This window comes from Zootermopsis nevadensis, unplaced genomic scaffold (assembly GCF_977971745.1).
Source record: "Zootermopsis nevadensis isolate Lab colony 2312 unplaced genomic scaffold, Znev_1.0 Znev_ptg000061l, whole genome shotgun sequence".
NCBI classification, from domain to species: domain Eukaryota; kingdom Metazoa; phylum Arthropoda; class Insecta; order Blattodea; family Termopsidae; genus Zootermopsis; species Zootermopsis nevadensis.
Window position 1 is genome coordinate 13,958,296 of NW_028259192.1, and position 17,145 is coordinate 13,975,440.

At 40.6% G+C, this 17,145-nt stretch overlaps 1 protein-coding gene across 1 annotated transcript in view; it reads right to left on the reverse strand.

Annotated features, from left to right (window-relative positions):
• Positions 1-17,145, reverse strand: part of bif (protein phosphatase 1-binding protein bifocal) — a 63,285-nt gene that overhangs the window by 32,043 nt on the left and 14,097 nt on the right. The window contains exon 2 of the mRNA XM_022077516.2: positions 1,614-1,796. Coding sequence (XP_021933208.1) covers positions 1,614-1,796 — 183 coding nt within the window. The remainder of the gene's footprint in view (positions 1-1,613; positions 1,797-17,145) is intronic.

Sequence of the window (17,145 nt, forward strand, 5' to 3'; positions counted from 1 at the left end):
TGTCATCAAAATCTGGTTGGATTCGTGGACAGGGAGAAACTAACAAAGTCTAACAAGCACTGGTGTAGGAAATAGGCCGACTAGCAAAAGAACTCGGTTGTGCTAAGAAACGTAGTCGTGGCCACAGCAGTTGAGACGCCTCTCGAAGTAACCAGCGTTAAGTTCCAGGTCTTTCTATACACTGCACTCAAGTAATGAGGTCTGCTGTCATCATGATCTTATGGATACAATGAAGTCTTCCCGGGCAAGCAGCTGCGTCACGCGGTCGTAAAAAACGACCGTTTTCCCGTGAAGACTTCGCTGGATTTAGTCGCCACGAAAGCTATAAAACATACACCTTATGGGTACAAATTCCTGTCCTGCGTCCTGTATCCAAAGAGAACGAAAGGTGAAACTACATGCGAGCAAGTGATAAAATTCTAGTTCAAACTCTGAGACAAAATTCCACACATTTCAATATTTTTTCTTGCTATATTAGCAACCGGAAACTGGAAAAACACATCCAGTCTTATCAATTAGAAAGATACATTATCACACACATTTCCGGTTATGGATGCATGACTAATTCGAATGGCGGATGCGCACAATGTGAATACTGGTGCGATGATTACTCCTATATTTAATCTGCAGCTGTCAGATGTTCACTGCAAAAATGCAAAGAGAATATTCAAGAAACGAGCGAACGTGAGCTCAATCAAAGGTGAAGGGCTTATTTTAGATACACCTTTGAGAAATAACACTCAAATTCAAGTTTGGTGAAACCCAAGAGTTTCATATGGGGAGGAATGCAGGTTAAGTTGAATACCCACAAAGTCAAGATTTAGAGCCTTGCCTGCACGCTAGCTGTATTTGGAAACCCTTGTGCTTAAGAGAAGCTGACTCACTGTAATTTCTGCATGCAATATGCACTTTTCCGTCCTATACAGAACACCTACGCCAAGACAACGCCCACACATCCCGTCAGCATGCAAACTTTGCACTATCTGTTCCTCCACAGCCTTGAAATAGAATTACCGTCAGAAGCTCTGCAGGAAAGAGACCGCTTCGTTTCAACAAAGTAATGAACCTTTGGGCTCCTCAAAACAGATCCTTCTCGCCCAGTTCAGTAGCTACCAGCTTCTCGTACTAACACCATAGGCATTTTAACGTCCGTTTCTTTGGACCCCTGTAACACGTCCATCACTGATTCAATGGCGGACTTCAATGTACAGGCCTTCGAAGACCTCGGCATCAACATCAACAAGATCGTTGAAACGCTTGTGATGCGAGCAACACTAGCGCCGCTGACTGTATAGACAGATACCTTACAATTTGTTATTGTAGACGTCTCCAAAATTCTGCTATTTTTCGTCCAAAATTTCGTACACATTTTTATCTTTCCCATACATAAGACATGCCCCGCCTCTTTCATCCGACAGGCTTTTCAACATATCTACAGTTTTTTTATAGACATTTATCGGGTTGGTACGCTGTGGAGAGCATATTATCTTAGATAAGCGGAACGGGTAATCAAACGCTTTTGTATACTGAATCGATCGTCATGCAAAACAAAGCTCCGACAGAACATGGGCATTTGATAAATGCTCAAAAACGAAATGTTATATGCCGAGTACCTTGTGTTGCTTGGGTTGCTTGAGCAGGTTAGATTTGCCGTTAATAAGAATATTATCGCCCTCGAAGAGCACGTTGCAAGGAGATGGTGGCCCTCCAAACCCAACAGAGCAATCCTCTGTGTCGATATCAGTCGAAGACTCGTCCGAGGTTCCATCTAAGTTGATTTTTCTTGTATCAGCAGGCTGAAAGAACAAAGGAACACAAATTTTATTACACATAACCCGTTAAAAAGTATTTACACTTCCATAACAGCGGCAAACGAAATTTTAATCCAATTAAGACGCAAAAATAAGAAACAAAACATTTATTCTAATTCCCAGAATGAAACAATTACGTTCTGATGCTGTTTATTAAATAACACTCATTTGGATAACGTAAGACGTTCTACTTATAAACTACATCAAGCGGCCTCTTCGTGCCTGGTTTTCCAACCAAAATGTTACGCATTTCTCACCTATCCCACACGTACTACTAGCCCCACCCATCTCTTCCTCCGTGATGAGAATACCATACATATACAGCGAAGAGTAGAGATTATGAAGCCCCTCATGTGACTTCCATCATTATCTAGCTACTTCCTGTCAGGCTTAAATATTCTCTCATCTGCAACCTGTCCTCCAACATCCTCAATCCACATACTTCCCTCTGGGTGACAGACCAACTTTCACACATAAAATAGACTGAAATTTATGTAATAAGAAGAATGGATGGTACAAATGTTTACAAAACGATTAGTTTACAAACGGAGTGGGCTTTGAAAAAGCAGCGTTGCACGTGAAGTGTCACACAAACGCTGGCTTACATGAAGTCAGAAAAATACCATTCGTCAGAACATTGACGTTTTACTAAGAAAGGCAAAAGAGCGTACACAGAATAAACATTCTTTTACGATTTTCAGGTGCAACAGGCAAGCAGACCAATACATTTACACAAACATACATTTGAACATGGCTGTCTTCTTGGCTGTAGCACCGCGAAGTCTGGTAGAAATTTACCGAAGTTTCAGGGGCAGCAAGTACCTCTGAAACGTCGGTAAATTTCCAGCACACTACACGGCGCTACAACCCAGAAGGCATCCACCTTGTTTCCAGCCGATGTGAGAACCTCAAATCCTACAAACACCTTTCTATACAAAGCAACAAAGTAATTTTGATTCAGTATCCACATTTTTCATATAAAGTCCGCAAGCAAAAAACTCCTAAAGACACCAGTCAAGCGCTTATTTAGGAAACCTGGAGAGCCATGGTATGTGTGATTTTCGGTAAAATTAATTTGAAAGATACGTCTATTGGTGCAAACAACTATCACACCACTTGTACTTGCTAACCCAGAAACAACGATCACTTTATTTAGCTCTCAGGTTCTTACTACTAAACACATTTCACTGTACTACAAAGCCAAAATTTCTTAATTATTCCGCTGACTGTTTAAGAAGACGATGCTAATGACAAAAATGCGTAAAGACAATAACACACAAATATAATCTTAACGTATGACGAACCTTAGCATTTTACAACTGAAGAACGCTAATACAAGTGTTTAAAAACATAAGGAAACGTGAAGGAATTCAATCTTACACAGATGCATGTATACCACATAATACAGACGCTATATAGTCTGAGTTACTGAAAAAACGTCGCTAAATATACTATATATATATATATATATATATGTGTGTGTGTGTGTGTGTGTGTGTGTGTGTGGAATGCAAGGCTTTGGTACGCATCACATGCCCCACAGTCGCCACCATGACACCAAGGCGTCTGTCCCGGAGTTAACGGAGAGTCAAGCGCCTTTAGCTAGGAAACAGCGTTAAGAACTTAATCGTCGGTTGCAGGCTGCTTACCAGCCAATGGCTCCTCTTCCCACTCTAGAGGTTCTAGACCACCTGCCACTCTGTACCGACACCACACCAAGTTTCTTCCAACTCTTCGGACCCGCAAAGTATCGCCTAGCAGGTATGCAATTTGCATCTGCTGTCGCCCGCTTGACGCTGATTTCTTCCACGACGGCACAGATGCGTTGGAGTCACGGTTTGACAAATACATAATCATAATTTGTAAGCGAGCATGCACGCCAACAGGTTCAATGTCATATTGTCATTCGGAATTATCACCAATATAAAACAGAGAGAACAGTTCTGTTTATCCTTAAATGCCATACAATGCATACTTCACGGTCATTACTCGTGTCATTTTTTATAAATCCACCACTTGACCATTTCGTATCCCCCTTGAAATAAATAGGCTAACTTTCTTGACATCTCATTTCATCCCATCTTAAATTCAATACTTCCACAAAATGGGCAATTTAGTCTGGAACACCTCGTCTGTTTTGCATTTGCATAATTTTTAGTAATAATACCTGATTTTAAGGGTGGTATAAACAGCGCGCCATTGCTGTGTTCGACAGCCTAACGGATCGTTGATTAATTGCTTAACATCTGTAGTCTTCATCAGTGTCATACCTGTTTAAGTGTAAAGTCCTTAACATAATCTTATTTTTTTAAACGTCGCCGTATATAACATCGTGCGTTCGTTTCTGTTGTGGTTCCCTCCAAAACACAGGTCTGAATGAATTTCCTTCACTGCGAGCAATGAATGAGGCGCCGATATGCTTAAATTACAATCGCTTCACCTAGGTTTTATGACTACTGTAGGATTCAGTCACGTAGGAGGGCGAAAGACGATTTGTCGTGCCTTGTGGGGCAGCTACACAGTAGATCTGCGACAAAGTTCTGCTTAATGTTGCTGTCCTAACAGTACGACCAAAACTTTATGCATCAGCTGTGATTCCTTGAGACTTGCAAACATGGAAAACAGGCCCAAAATCCCCCGTCTTTCGCTCAAAATAACGAAGCGTCTTAAAATCCAAGTCTCTATCTTGTCTGCGTAAAAACTGTCCCTTAGTTACCATGTATTGCGTTTTTAAAGCACAGGAAAGCTTCACTACCACTAAACCACCCGAAACACTTTATTTTCAAGTACCAATTATATGAAGTTGTAAAAGCAGGGAGGGAAATTGTACCGTACTAACAAATACTGAGTGACACTAATTGATTTAACTCGCGAAGTGGAAACATTTGCTACCGCGCATCCTCCACTTACCGCCTTCTTGTTTGAATTCCAGGACAAAAGTGTAGGCGACTTAAAAAATATAAGACAAACCAGCATGCCTCATTTAGTCCTGCAGCAAAAGAGACTCAGCTCAAGTAAACATCAGTGCGTCACATATTTGACTTCAATTCGGAGGTAAAATGGCCAAAGGAACAGTCAGTCTACGTTAAGAAAACCCCGGCCGAATGGTTTAACAATAACTAACTGTATCTAAATAGCAAAACTGCAAACGTTTATTACGCAAACATTATGAACGCGCATTTACGATGAGCAACTCTTAACAGAAGCGAACAACGGAAATGCCGTGCAACCGCATGCGGATGACTAAACGACTGGCACCATGGAAACAGCCGTGGACACTGTGCTTTATGCACCATAAAACTGAATATGATCGCCTAGAAACCAGACCAAACACGGAGAGAAACAAATAACACTGCACGAGGGGATTATATTTTACTTCTTCTGGTATCTGTTTAAGAAGTTTCCAATAATATATATACTTCAAGCACAGACTCAAGAATAAATAAACTAATTGCCGTGTAAGATGTGAGGTTTTCACAGCGGTGAGTCTGAAGATTTCTGTCTTCTGGGTTGTTGCGCTGTGTAGTCTGGTCGATGTTAACCAACGTTTCAGAGGTCTTACTGCCTCCGTCATCAGGGCGATGAGCATGAAGATTTCTGTCTTCTGGGTTGTTGCGCTGTGTAGTCTGGTCGATGTTTACCAACGTTTCAGAGGTCTTACTGCCTCCGTCATCAGGGCGATGAGCATGAAGATTTCTGTCTTCTGGGTTGTTGCGCTGTGTAGTCTGGTCGATGTTTACCAACGTTTCAGAGGTCTTACTGCCTCCGTCATCAGGGCGATGAGCATGAAGATTTCTGTCTTCTGGGTTGTTGCGCTGTGTAGTCTGGTCGATGTTTACCAACGTTTCAGAGGTCTTACTGCCTCCGTCATCAGGGCGATGAGCATGAAGATTTCTGTGTTCTGGGTTGTTGCGCTGTGTAGTCTGGTCGATGTTTACCAACGTTTCAGAGGTCTTACTGCCTCCGTCATCAGGGCAATGAGCATGAAGATTTCTGTCTTCTGGGTTGTTGCGCTGTGTAGTCTGGTCGATGTTTACCAACGTTTCAGAGGTCTTACTGCCTCCGTCATCAGGGCGATGAGCATGAAGATTTCTGTGTTCTGGGTTGTTGCGCTGTGTAGTCTGGTCGATGTTTACCAACGTTTCAGAGGTCATACTGCCTCCGTCATCAGGGCGATGAGCATGAAGATTTCTGTCTTCTGGGTTGTTGCGCTGTGTAGTCTGGTCGATGTTTACCAACGTTTCAGAGGTCTTACTGCCTCCGTCATCAGGGCGATGAGCATGAAGATTTCTGTCTTCTGGGTTGTTGCGCTGTGTAGTCTGGTCGATGTTTACCAACGTTTCAGAGGTCTTACTGCCTCCATCATCAGGGCGATGAGTATGAAGATTTCTGTCTTCTGGGTTGTTGCGCTGTGTAGTCTGGTCGATGTTAACCAACGTTTCAGAGGTCATACTGCCTCCGTCATCAGGGCGATGAGCATGAAGATTGCTGTCTTCTGGGTTGTTGCGCCGTTTAGTCTGGTAAATGTCCACTATCGTTTCAGAGGTCCATGCTGATAGCCCTGATAATGGAGGCAGCATGGACATCTGAAACGTTAGTGGAAATTTACCAGACTAAACGGCGCAACAACCCAGAAGACAGCAATCTTCAGACTAATTGCCATTGTTCAGAAGTTCCTAATACAAGGACTACGCATAACAATCCTTTGAGGTAAACGTAACTGGGGACCTTCTAGCTGGCTATCCGGAAAGAAATTGCCTATCAGAAGCATTAAAATGTTTTGGAAAGAGCAGCTACTTTGCTGCATTGGACCTACTAGTATTACGACTACGAAGACTCAAGCTTGTTACACTACAATTACAATGATATGGCAGTGGCAACGTGGAAACATTCTTCTGGATTATGTAATTAGCGACCCAGTTCTGGTATAACTTACGTTGCAACACGCCACGAAATGTAATGCCTCAACCATGTGAAGATCTTAAACGCGCTGAATTCTTTGCACAGAAGAAATGACTTTTTTCCACACAGTAAAGTTTCAGGGAACGAACAATTCTAAGTATCAGCCAGTGTCATGCTATGTCAGTGAGAAACTTGGATTCCCAATGTATGGGCAGAACAGAGTTGGGGAGCGTGATTCTAAGAATAAGTGAACCTGAGGGAGGGGAACGAAGAGTGGGGTGGGGGTAAAAGTTCAGACAGCAAATTTGAATAAAACAGACAACTCCGTTCTACGCAAAGTGGAGAAAAACATTTGAATAAAAAGCATGCGGCAGGACGGAATGGATTCGGCTGGCTCAAGACACCACAGTGACTGACTCCTATGTGCACTGTAATGAACTTTCGGGTTCCACAGAAGGAAAATTCTTGACCATTTGAGCGACTATCAGCTTCTGAACCATGCTGCTCCATGAAATTGGGGAAAGATTTTACAACATGAGGACGATTCTGGAGTAGCAGCAACTTAAAGCGTTTTAATGATGGTTTATTACTTTCAATATTGTTACTGTTGGTTTTCCTTTTACTGAATCCATCGTTCAGTAAGTAAAATGAAGCCATGACGTTTCTGAGCTGGCTCTGCCGCCGTCTTCTGGTGATAAAACCTACTTTGATGGGTCCACTAGAAGGGGAGACATGAATTATCTCCTTATAGTGGACCTGAAGACAGGGGCAGAGCCAGTCATGGCTTCACTTTAGTATAGTAAACGATGGATTCAGTCCATAAAAACAACAATACTGAAATTAGCAACTTCTGTACTTGATGACCACTTCACTGACGAAGACTAGTAAAATGAGAAAAGTAGGCCAATCAGGAATTCAAAATATTTATTTTCATTCGGCTATCTCACTCCCTTGGAAGAAGATGGATAATGGGATGGAAACAAAGAAACTAGTATGCCTACGTATCTGCAAATTATCACACACCTAAATACCACACATAAATAATAATTAGCAAAGAATGCATTTGTAAAACATGTGAAACTACTTACATGGAATATACGAGCCGGCTCGTATCTCTCGCTTGATGAAGACGCATGGCAATACCCTGTTCCGATCTAGTTTCCTATTTGGCAACATATAATCCAAAACTCTTGTGTTACGAAACAATTCTGAGGTGTTTATCAGTGCCCTCAGTATTCACTACTCTCGCTGAAGCTTGTCCACAGGCAATTTCTTGTCATTGTTATTTTGAAACGTGCCAGACATTTACCACATACTAGCCATCTGTTATGCACAGAACACACATACTTAAATCTACATGTCGGCCTAATACAATTTGTTGTTGAAGGCTGTGTGATGAAATACCTAGACATACACAAAATACGTTAATGTTCTTTGCTGGCATTTCTTTGAAATACAAGAGACAAATCCAAGATTAAATTCCGAGAATGCTTGCAACAATTTAGATCAGGATATTTTGTATTCTCCCCTCTATCTAAAAGACGTAAAAATTAAAACATAAATACTTTTATTTGTTTTGTATAAAGATAAGGGGGAAATATGGAGAATATGTGGACTCTACAGAGGGAAAGGAACAGGGTTGGAGAGTATTACATTTTGATAAAGCGTCGTAATTTGTACTCTTAATCAAATATTATTATGGTGATAAAATCATCTGGCGAGTATGAAGAACGCGCGAGATGACAAATAATCCTACTGCTCACTAGAGGGCACAGACATTAATGTGTAATCCTGTCTCAAAGTTCACATCGTCTTTTCCATCGATCACTGCGAACTCCTTTGTCCCTGAAATCATCTGACTCAGCTCCTGAGTACACGATAACATACTCACAGGTTCTATAAGATACAAGAAATTTCTTAACTAGCTGAGCGAGTATTAGCTTCTCAAGGACTCGGCTCCGTGGAGTCAGTTATTTAGTCTGACAAAGGATTATTAACCTGCTGTTTGCTTGGCGATTCATCTCAGAACTTGATTTCACAACCAACAGCAATGTTAATTTCCACGTGCTGACTGATCTTACCTGTTCTCCAGTCTATCCTTCGTGTCTACTAAACAGACAAACAAACAGACGCAATTCCGCATCGGCCGAATTGTTGTCATTTAACTGAGTCTTGCGTGGAAATAGTTGTTACGCCCGGCCTCAGAGACAAGAATTTTACGTCAATTAATCCTATTATTTTCACTTCGTAACTTCTCTTGCGCGTGTTCGCACTTCACGAAATTTCTGCCTACCTGTGGCTCACCAGTCCTTCAAAATTTTTCCAGAGTGCTTTACAGGCCAATCCGCCCCTGCTACACGACCAGCCGCCCATCGTAGCCTCCTACAATTCACAATTCCAACAAAATTATGTAGAATGTACAAATCACGAAGTTACTCGTCATGTAATATCCTGCTCTGTCCAATTCCTTCATCCATCTCGGATCCACGTATTTTCCTAACACTTTGTTTTCAGGCGTTTCTAATTTACGCCCTCCGAAAGTAAATGACGTTTCAGCGCCATACAAAACAAACAGAAGGTTACTGTTCTATATATACTGATCAGCCTTCGAACTAAACAAGAACCTTTTTCAGAAAATAATCTCTTGACGTCAAAACAAAACTTATCCTGTTATAGTTGTTCGAGATCAGGGATGGGGAACCTTTTCATGTTGAAAGGCCGCATTAATTTAGCTGTAATCAAATAAGGCCGCATTCAAGAAACTTCAACTAGATATACTTAAAAATGTACATTATTTTGTAAAAATCTAACTACTGTGTACTTAATAATTTCAAAAAAATTAAAACTATTTGTTAATTTTAAAGTTAACTAATCTTTTAATGACTTTGTTGTGTCTGCTTTTTGTTGGAAAGCATTTGAATGTTTGGTCGCAGCATGGAGGTCTGCAGTTTCAGTTGATCCTCTAGATGGGTATCCGTCATTTGTGACTTTAAGGGCGTCTTGAAATATGTAGTAATAAAGATAAAAGGATTTGTTCTGTAAAATTTTGATTTAGTCAAAAGGCCGCACTTCAGGACCTAGAAGGCCACATGTGGCCTTAAGGCAGCAGGTTCCCCACCCATGTTCCAGATAATGCAAGTCTAAAACATTTTAAAACGATTTACAGCTATATTACGACCTTCCTGCTAATTTTGTTTTCATGTCACGCTCATACATAAACCTACGTAGTTCTATTTATTTTACTACTCTGTCCCGCAACTGAAGAAAACACCAGTTACTATAGTTGGCGACTGTAAACTTGCGACTTGCGGGATGAGGAGGTGGGGTGAAGGAGGCAAGATAGACTCTGCATTTAATGCTACGGACTTACTGCATTCCTTGCAAGTCTCAAGATTACAGTCGCGTACTGTAAAGTTGGCTTTGTTTATCTTCCAATGTCAGATCAAAATGAAAACACCTGAGAGCAATCAACCAGACATGCTGGAAACTCGACTCACTTAACAGCGAAGTACTGTTATGAGACGTGAACCTGTTCTTCCAGTTGATGCGATCAAGAGATTGGCAGAAAAAAATCATAAATAGCATCGCAATCTTTAAGTGTTTACATTCGAAAACACAGTTCTATATTTCAGTGACAACTTCCTTGAATTTTGTCAAGAACTGGGTAAGACTTGACCTTAAGAAATCGATAAATCCGACATACCTATTGCATTAGTTCCATCCGACGCTGAAAACTACTGATCCGGGTGATAATATATCAATTTTGGGAGCAGCAGAGTGTCGAGAAGAGAGATAAGAAATTCACACAATTGTAGCGAGAAATCTGAAGGGAAGAGCCCACCAGAAAAACATGGGCGTAAATATAAGTATTAATTTTGATATTAAACACATTAAATTGTGTAGTGTAAACTGCATTCACCTCTATCGAGCTCTTCTGAAGGCAACAATGAACCTTGGGGTTCGATAAAAGTAGGGGAATTTCTTGGCCCGCTAGGCGACTATCGCCTTCTCATGAAAGTCTATGGAGCTCGCTGGTTGGTATTTAAGCGACAACTTTAGAATGCAATGCCACTAAATTTACTTACACTGGCGTATTACATTTTAATTTTAAGCGAACAATGCCCGTAACACACACATGGCAGTGAAACCTTTTGTGGGCAAGTTTACTAGTCTATGTTCTTAAACACAAAACCATAAATTATATATAGGCCTATGTAACTTTTAAACATTACAGTCTGTGCATATACAAGGTCTGTCTCGAGTTCTCGGCCTACCACATGGCAACATTCACTGACCTCACGGGCTAGCTGGCCACAACGTTGTAATTGAGGACAATATATTGAAACGCCATGTCAGTTTATTTAAACAGCTACAGGTCACACACCAACTCAATACCTTTCTCTGACAAATTCAGTTAATACTGGGGTACCTGACACCCCTCCTGCTTGAGTAATCTGTCAACATTAGGTTTAAAGTCTCTTCCTCCAAGTGCACATTAGCACCACCCTCCCTAGTCCTTGACTGACAAATGCCGACATTAAGAAAAGGTGAATTCTAACATCAGATAATTATTTTTCGTCACAGAATGGCACAAACTGAAAAAGTGTAATCTGGCCGCACAAAGCACATCAGAGGCTGAGAACCTCAGATCTACAGAATCCTTTAACGGGAGATTTAAGTAAATACCTGTGACGTGGGCGGCCCGGTAGGAAAGTAATGGACGCATGCGTAACCCCCTATTTCAGAGTTGAGAACAATGATCTTAGTACAAAACATATCACACATGTCGTCTTCCGTTGTCCCGCTGTTCGTAATATCATCATTCGTATATTTGTTGTTGTTACTGGTATTTTGTAATAGGTTCCGGTGTTATATAGTATTACCCATAAAATCTACATCGAACCAGAACAAGCACGACGTTTTTCGGTCTGCCAGTAATGCAGCACATCGACTTCCTAGGCCATAAACGTCACAGTATTTTACTTCACTATCGCATACACTACAGTGTTATGCAAACAATACAAAAATGGTAATCGGGAATCCATAAGCCTTTCACAACTGATAACAAATTTAATTATTTCAGAAGGCTGCTATTATCCCTTTATAAATCGTGGGTTACACTCATCTGATCATGCTTTATCTTCGAAAAGTTACATTTTGGATCAATGATAACGTTTCTTCTGTCCTGGTAAAGAACGTCCTTATATCGAAAAATGAACATGACCACTATGGTACAGACTGCATTTCGTTCAATAACGTATCCTCGATATGAAGATATCCCACAGAAATCATGCGGGATGTTCCCATATCACAGTAAGCTTACAAATGGTTGAAATGGGATTCTGATGGAATTAGCAGACTTGAAACTTCCACAATATCACAGTAATTAATTATGGGTACAGCTTAACGAAATGTGACGCACAGAGTGAATAAAGGCTGTAGACGAACTAGCAAAATCTTGCGCGAGGAATGGGAATTTGATTAATGATAATCAACGTGACTTGTCAACAAGGTTCTAAAAGAGTAAACACCTAATTCCATTCTTACATGAAACAGATGTGACAGCCGAGAACGACTGTTCAATACCGCGAATACCAAAGCTTGCCACTAGACACGTTCCCAAGACGGTTTCATCCGCCTTCAAATCTCGCAACCGGGCTCCATAAGATCCGTCTCAATTGTCATCCTTCCATATCTCTCTCCATCTTCTACGTGGACGTCTTCAAAGATTCTATTTTATCAAAACCAGAGTAAATAATACTATTACATATTCCATCTTACGCTCGTAAGTTGCTATTCACAAGAAGACAACCATTATTTTCTTTTTCGAAGAACGGAAAACATTCTAAACAGACATGCACGTTTGACAGAAGAACTACAATTATAACATTACAGAGGAAACTGGTCCAGCCGTTTAAGTTTCTGGGTTAACACGCTGACTAAGCAATCTGCGATCTTCACACTGGTATAATCAGATGTCGGATCAGCGTCTTGAAGAACAAATTTTTACTCAGTATTCTTCTGGCATTGTTATACTTTTATTCACTATTATTCTGGTATGGCTATCACCATCTGTGAATTAAATATTGGTCAACAATTCTTATTCCACTGTATGAGATCACAAATCGATTGCATTCAACAAATACTAGTAACAAATGGGAATCTGAACATCAGACAGTCACAGACGTTAAAAACCATGTAATATTCATCTAGAAGTGAAGTAGTGTACAATAATGAACTTGTAATATCCACAAAACGCGATAGTTTAATCAAAATATGTACAATGATGTGACTAGCTGTATGAAGTGCGAAAGACATCTCCTATAGTCTTTCTGGTTAATACCACGAACTGCATAAAACAGTGCCCTCCTTGAGAAACCAACAGTCGCACATCTAGTCAAAAAAGTGGCCATCCTTTTGGCACCCAAAGGTTCAATATCGTGTTCACAAGAGCCCCACAGCGGACCATATCCTCAGCCAGTCCACACCCTCACATCCTGTTTGCGTAAGAGCCACCATTAATATTATCAGCTAGTCTACTGCTCCAAAATGGTCTCTGATTTTCCAACTACAATTATATATGAATTTCTGTTCACAAATCGTAGGTTAATCCGTAACAGAAGGACACCAAATTTAACACCCATATAAAACAACATAAAACTGTTGATACCCGTTAATTAAATACCACGGCGTGGAATTTTGGAATCCACCATTCTTCTGGGAAAGGGAAACTGATTCTCTTAGAACCACGGCGTTACAACGAATCCAAACAAATGAATGCAAAGCGTTACGCTTTCCAGCAGAACGGGGTCGAGTTCAAAGACAATACTACTCCTTCTATTTTAAGATCTTCAAAACGATTTCTGTGCCACTCTTTTCCCTTCATCCCCGTCTCGTTTTGGCCTATTGATCACAATACGAAAGTTTCGTCACACTCAGAGTGACATTGACAAACCACCAATTCGTTTCGGATTCGCTTGCTAATGGGCGTATCAGGACGTAAACTTACACCGACCACGAGGTACGTCTCCGTTCAAAACCGCTCTGGTTTAACACAGGCACGAACACAAACAGAAAATCAACGCAATCATTCGTGCTTGTCAGCCTGCCAAACACTCCTAAGTTTAACCAAACCCTCTGCCAGTAGATAGTATTCGGGCTGTACCAATGCTGATACTTTTTAATACTCCTAAAACCCGTTTCGTACACCGATTATACCCACATTTACAGAACTCGTCACACAAAATTACATGGGATGTTAGTAATGTAAACATATCCTCAAAGGTTCACGCTGTCAGCATGCATGTAGTTTTCTTTATACACAAAAACTACTTAAAAATACAAGATGCAATGTTACAAACTATTATTATTATTATTATTTAGTATTATTTATTTTATTTAGAATTATTAAATTATATTACTTAGGTATCGTATTTAGCCCATTTACTTGTGAAATATTATTCAATAAATGAATCGAATTATTATTATTAATATGGTACATTTATATATTTAGTTTCATTTATTTGTTTGTTTTACTTTTATTATTGAAATAAATTAATTACTTATTGTACTCTGGTTTAGTGCTTGGCTGTTATTGGCCTTTTTGGCTGTTGTCAAGCACTTAAATAAATTAATTGAATTATTATTATGCAGGTAAATTTACTGTTGAATCAGAAAGCAAAGAAAATACAAATTATTTATTATCATCACCAACACCACTACCCATTACAAAGTTACCTGACTGATAGGCACAGGATAGCCCCATACCAAGAGACATAAACGGGTTTTTATAAGTTCACATGTATAGAATATGTGCACGTGAAATGTGCTACATTCCTTCTACGTAAAAAGACTACCTTCATTTGGTGGGACACTGTCATTTAAAATTTCATGGCTATGGAACAGATGACTATTATCACTAATGTTTAAACCTCAAAATGTCCATCGGTGGTGCTACGTGTTTCACGCCTCTATGGAGATCTTGAACCAATGACTGTATGAGACACTTTACATTCTAATCTCAACATCCAAGATGTGAACTACCACATCAGCGGGTTAATTAAAATGTGTGTCTACAGTGCTTAATTGGTATTAAAGGTGAAAACTTCCTAAGCCGAATAAGGTAAACCACAATTCATCATATATCTATATTCAGTGATGCAAACAGGACTCGTTACCAAAACCAAAGAGAGGCATCGAACGCAGCCAGCGGAAAGAAATTTGTCATGCTAAAATCATTTATAATGGAATACAGGTAACACAGAGATCTCACAAAATGTACTTTTTTCCACAATTTCACTCCATCAACATCGTCTTAACAACTTTCCGAAGAGGCTGAACTAACTCCCACAGAGCTTAGACTTCATTCACGTAGCAAGAAAAGGTTCCTGCTACAAAGCGAAATCTCAAAAAACACCGAGAGAAATTGATGCTGGTAATTCTAGAAAAGTGGCTGACATCAACAACAACAACAACAACAACAACAACAACAACAACACTGCCTCAATTGAAACCTTGCTCCTTATGTCTTTTGTGCAGTACACTTAGAAATATTGTAATAAATGAAAAATGGCTGCTCCATTGATAAATTTACCAAAGAGGTACCACGTGTGTTCCGATGTTTGTCGACACATGGTCTGAAAACTGGTGACATTTATAAAAGAACGACAGCTCAGGATGGCCAAAACTGTATGGGCCACACGAAAATTGACGAATGGGTAAAAGATTCAAAGGAGACAGATGGGCGTTGATGATCGCGCTCCAGGCGGCCTCCAATTCGAACGTGGATTACAGCTACGACAGGACCATCAGCGTAACCGGAAACCGAACAATTGTGACTCATAAAATCGCATCCCAAATGAACATCTTGCTTGTTTCAAGCACAGATTCAATTCTCCGATGACAGCTTCACGTACCTGAGAATACAACAAGCGCTTGCGAAGAGTTGGCGCTGAAACGAGGTTTCAGAATCTGACATTGGGGTTGGCGCATGCGCATTTTCCCGTTTTTTGTAAGTTAGGTTAGGTTAGGTTAGGTTAGGTTTTGTTATAGGAATTTCGTCACTTTAGGAGGAGACAGCAATGATTCAAGCACGAATCTACTGGATTTACGTCCTTAAACGTAGGTCTATACGTTTCTGCAAGTACGTCTGTTTCAAGTTACCGCCAAGCAATCGAATGCTGAGGCAAAAACTTCTAATCCAGGAGATTCTAAACTCTGGGTGAGCTTGTCCTAAAAGTCGCTGATTGCCAACAAAACTTTGCTTTAAGAAATCTGAAAAATGGCTCGCAATAAACGGTTAGCGATAAGGGAAAAACGTAAACAGATTTCGAACCAAGTGATTCAAAATATTGTAGTATCTATTTCATAACATGTTTTGTACAAGTTCTCCCTTTTCCAACAGTAAGACTTGATGCTATCGGAACTGCCATAGACTGTCTAGATTAGATGATATTAATGACTGATGGATGTTTATCTTCGTTTTCCGGCGAGATTACACGACATTTGCAGTGCCGATATGCCAGTCATTTCGTATTTCAGACCCACCGTTTGACGTTTCCAGTGATATATTATTTTTATAACACGGAGTATTTAACTTGTGTACACAAAAAAATGTAAATGATGTTAGAAGTGACTGACTTCCAGACACTAACGTGGATGCAGGCCTACGGAAATTTATTCTATACGAATCAGGCCCAAGTTTAGCAGGAATTCACGTTCTCACAATGGCTGACGGCCCGTTGGGCTGAAGCGTCGTGCTGTCTGGTAGAAGTTGATCAACATTTCAGAGGTAACTCATCACCTAGATGATGAACGCAGCAAGTACCTCTGGGTAAACTTCTATCAGATTACACGGCGCTAGAAACCGGGCTCAAGCCTGATCAGAGTTCACAGGCATCTTCTGGAGTATAATTAGGGAGTCCGTCACCAGGGCTGTGGATTCGGTACTGAAATCTCCGACTCGGCTTCGACTCCTACTCCTTCATGAAAGATCGATATGCATTAATAATGGTAAACCTACTAAAATGCTAAATGGTACCACAAGCGATTTCATCACCACCACGTTAAGAATCAGGCTACTTTTTAGAATTATAATCTATATTTAAATATACGGGGTCTGCAGTAGCCGCGCGGTCTGAGGAGTGGGCCTTCTGCCGCTTGGTCGCTGGGACCGTGGGTTCGAATCCCACTCAAGCCATGGATGTGTCCGCGTTTTTCTGTGTTGTGCTGTCCTGTGTACAGGTAGAGGCCTTGCGACGGGCCGATCCCTCACCCAGGGAGTCCTACCGAATGTCTATGGATCAAGCCAACGAAAAGTTGGGACCCGCAGTGCTCAGGCACTTGAAGAACGGGTCGTTCCCAGTATCTCCAGTATTTAAATATATGTCTAATAGTTATTGCAGAAATATGTTGATTTATAGATAGGTTGTAT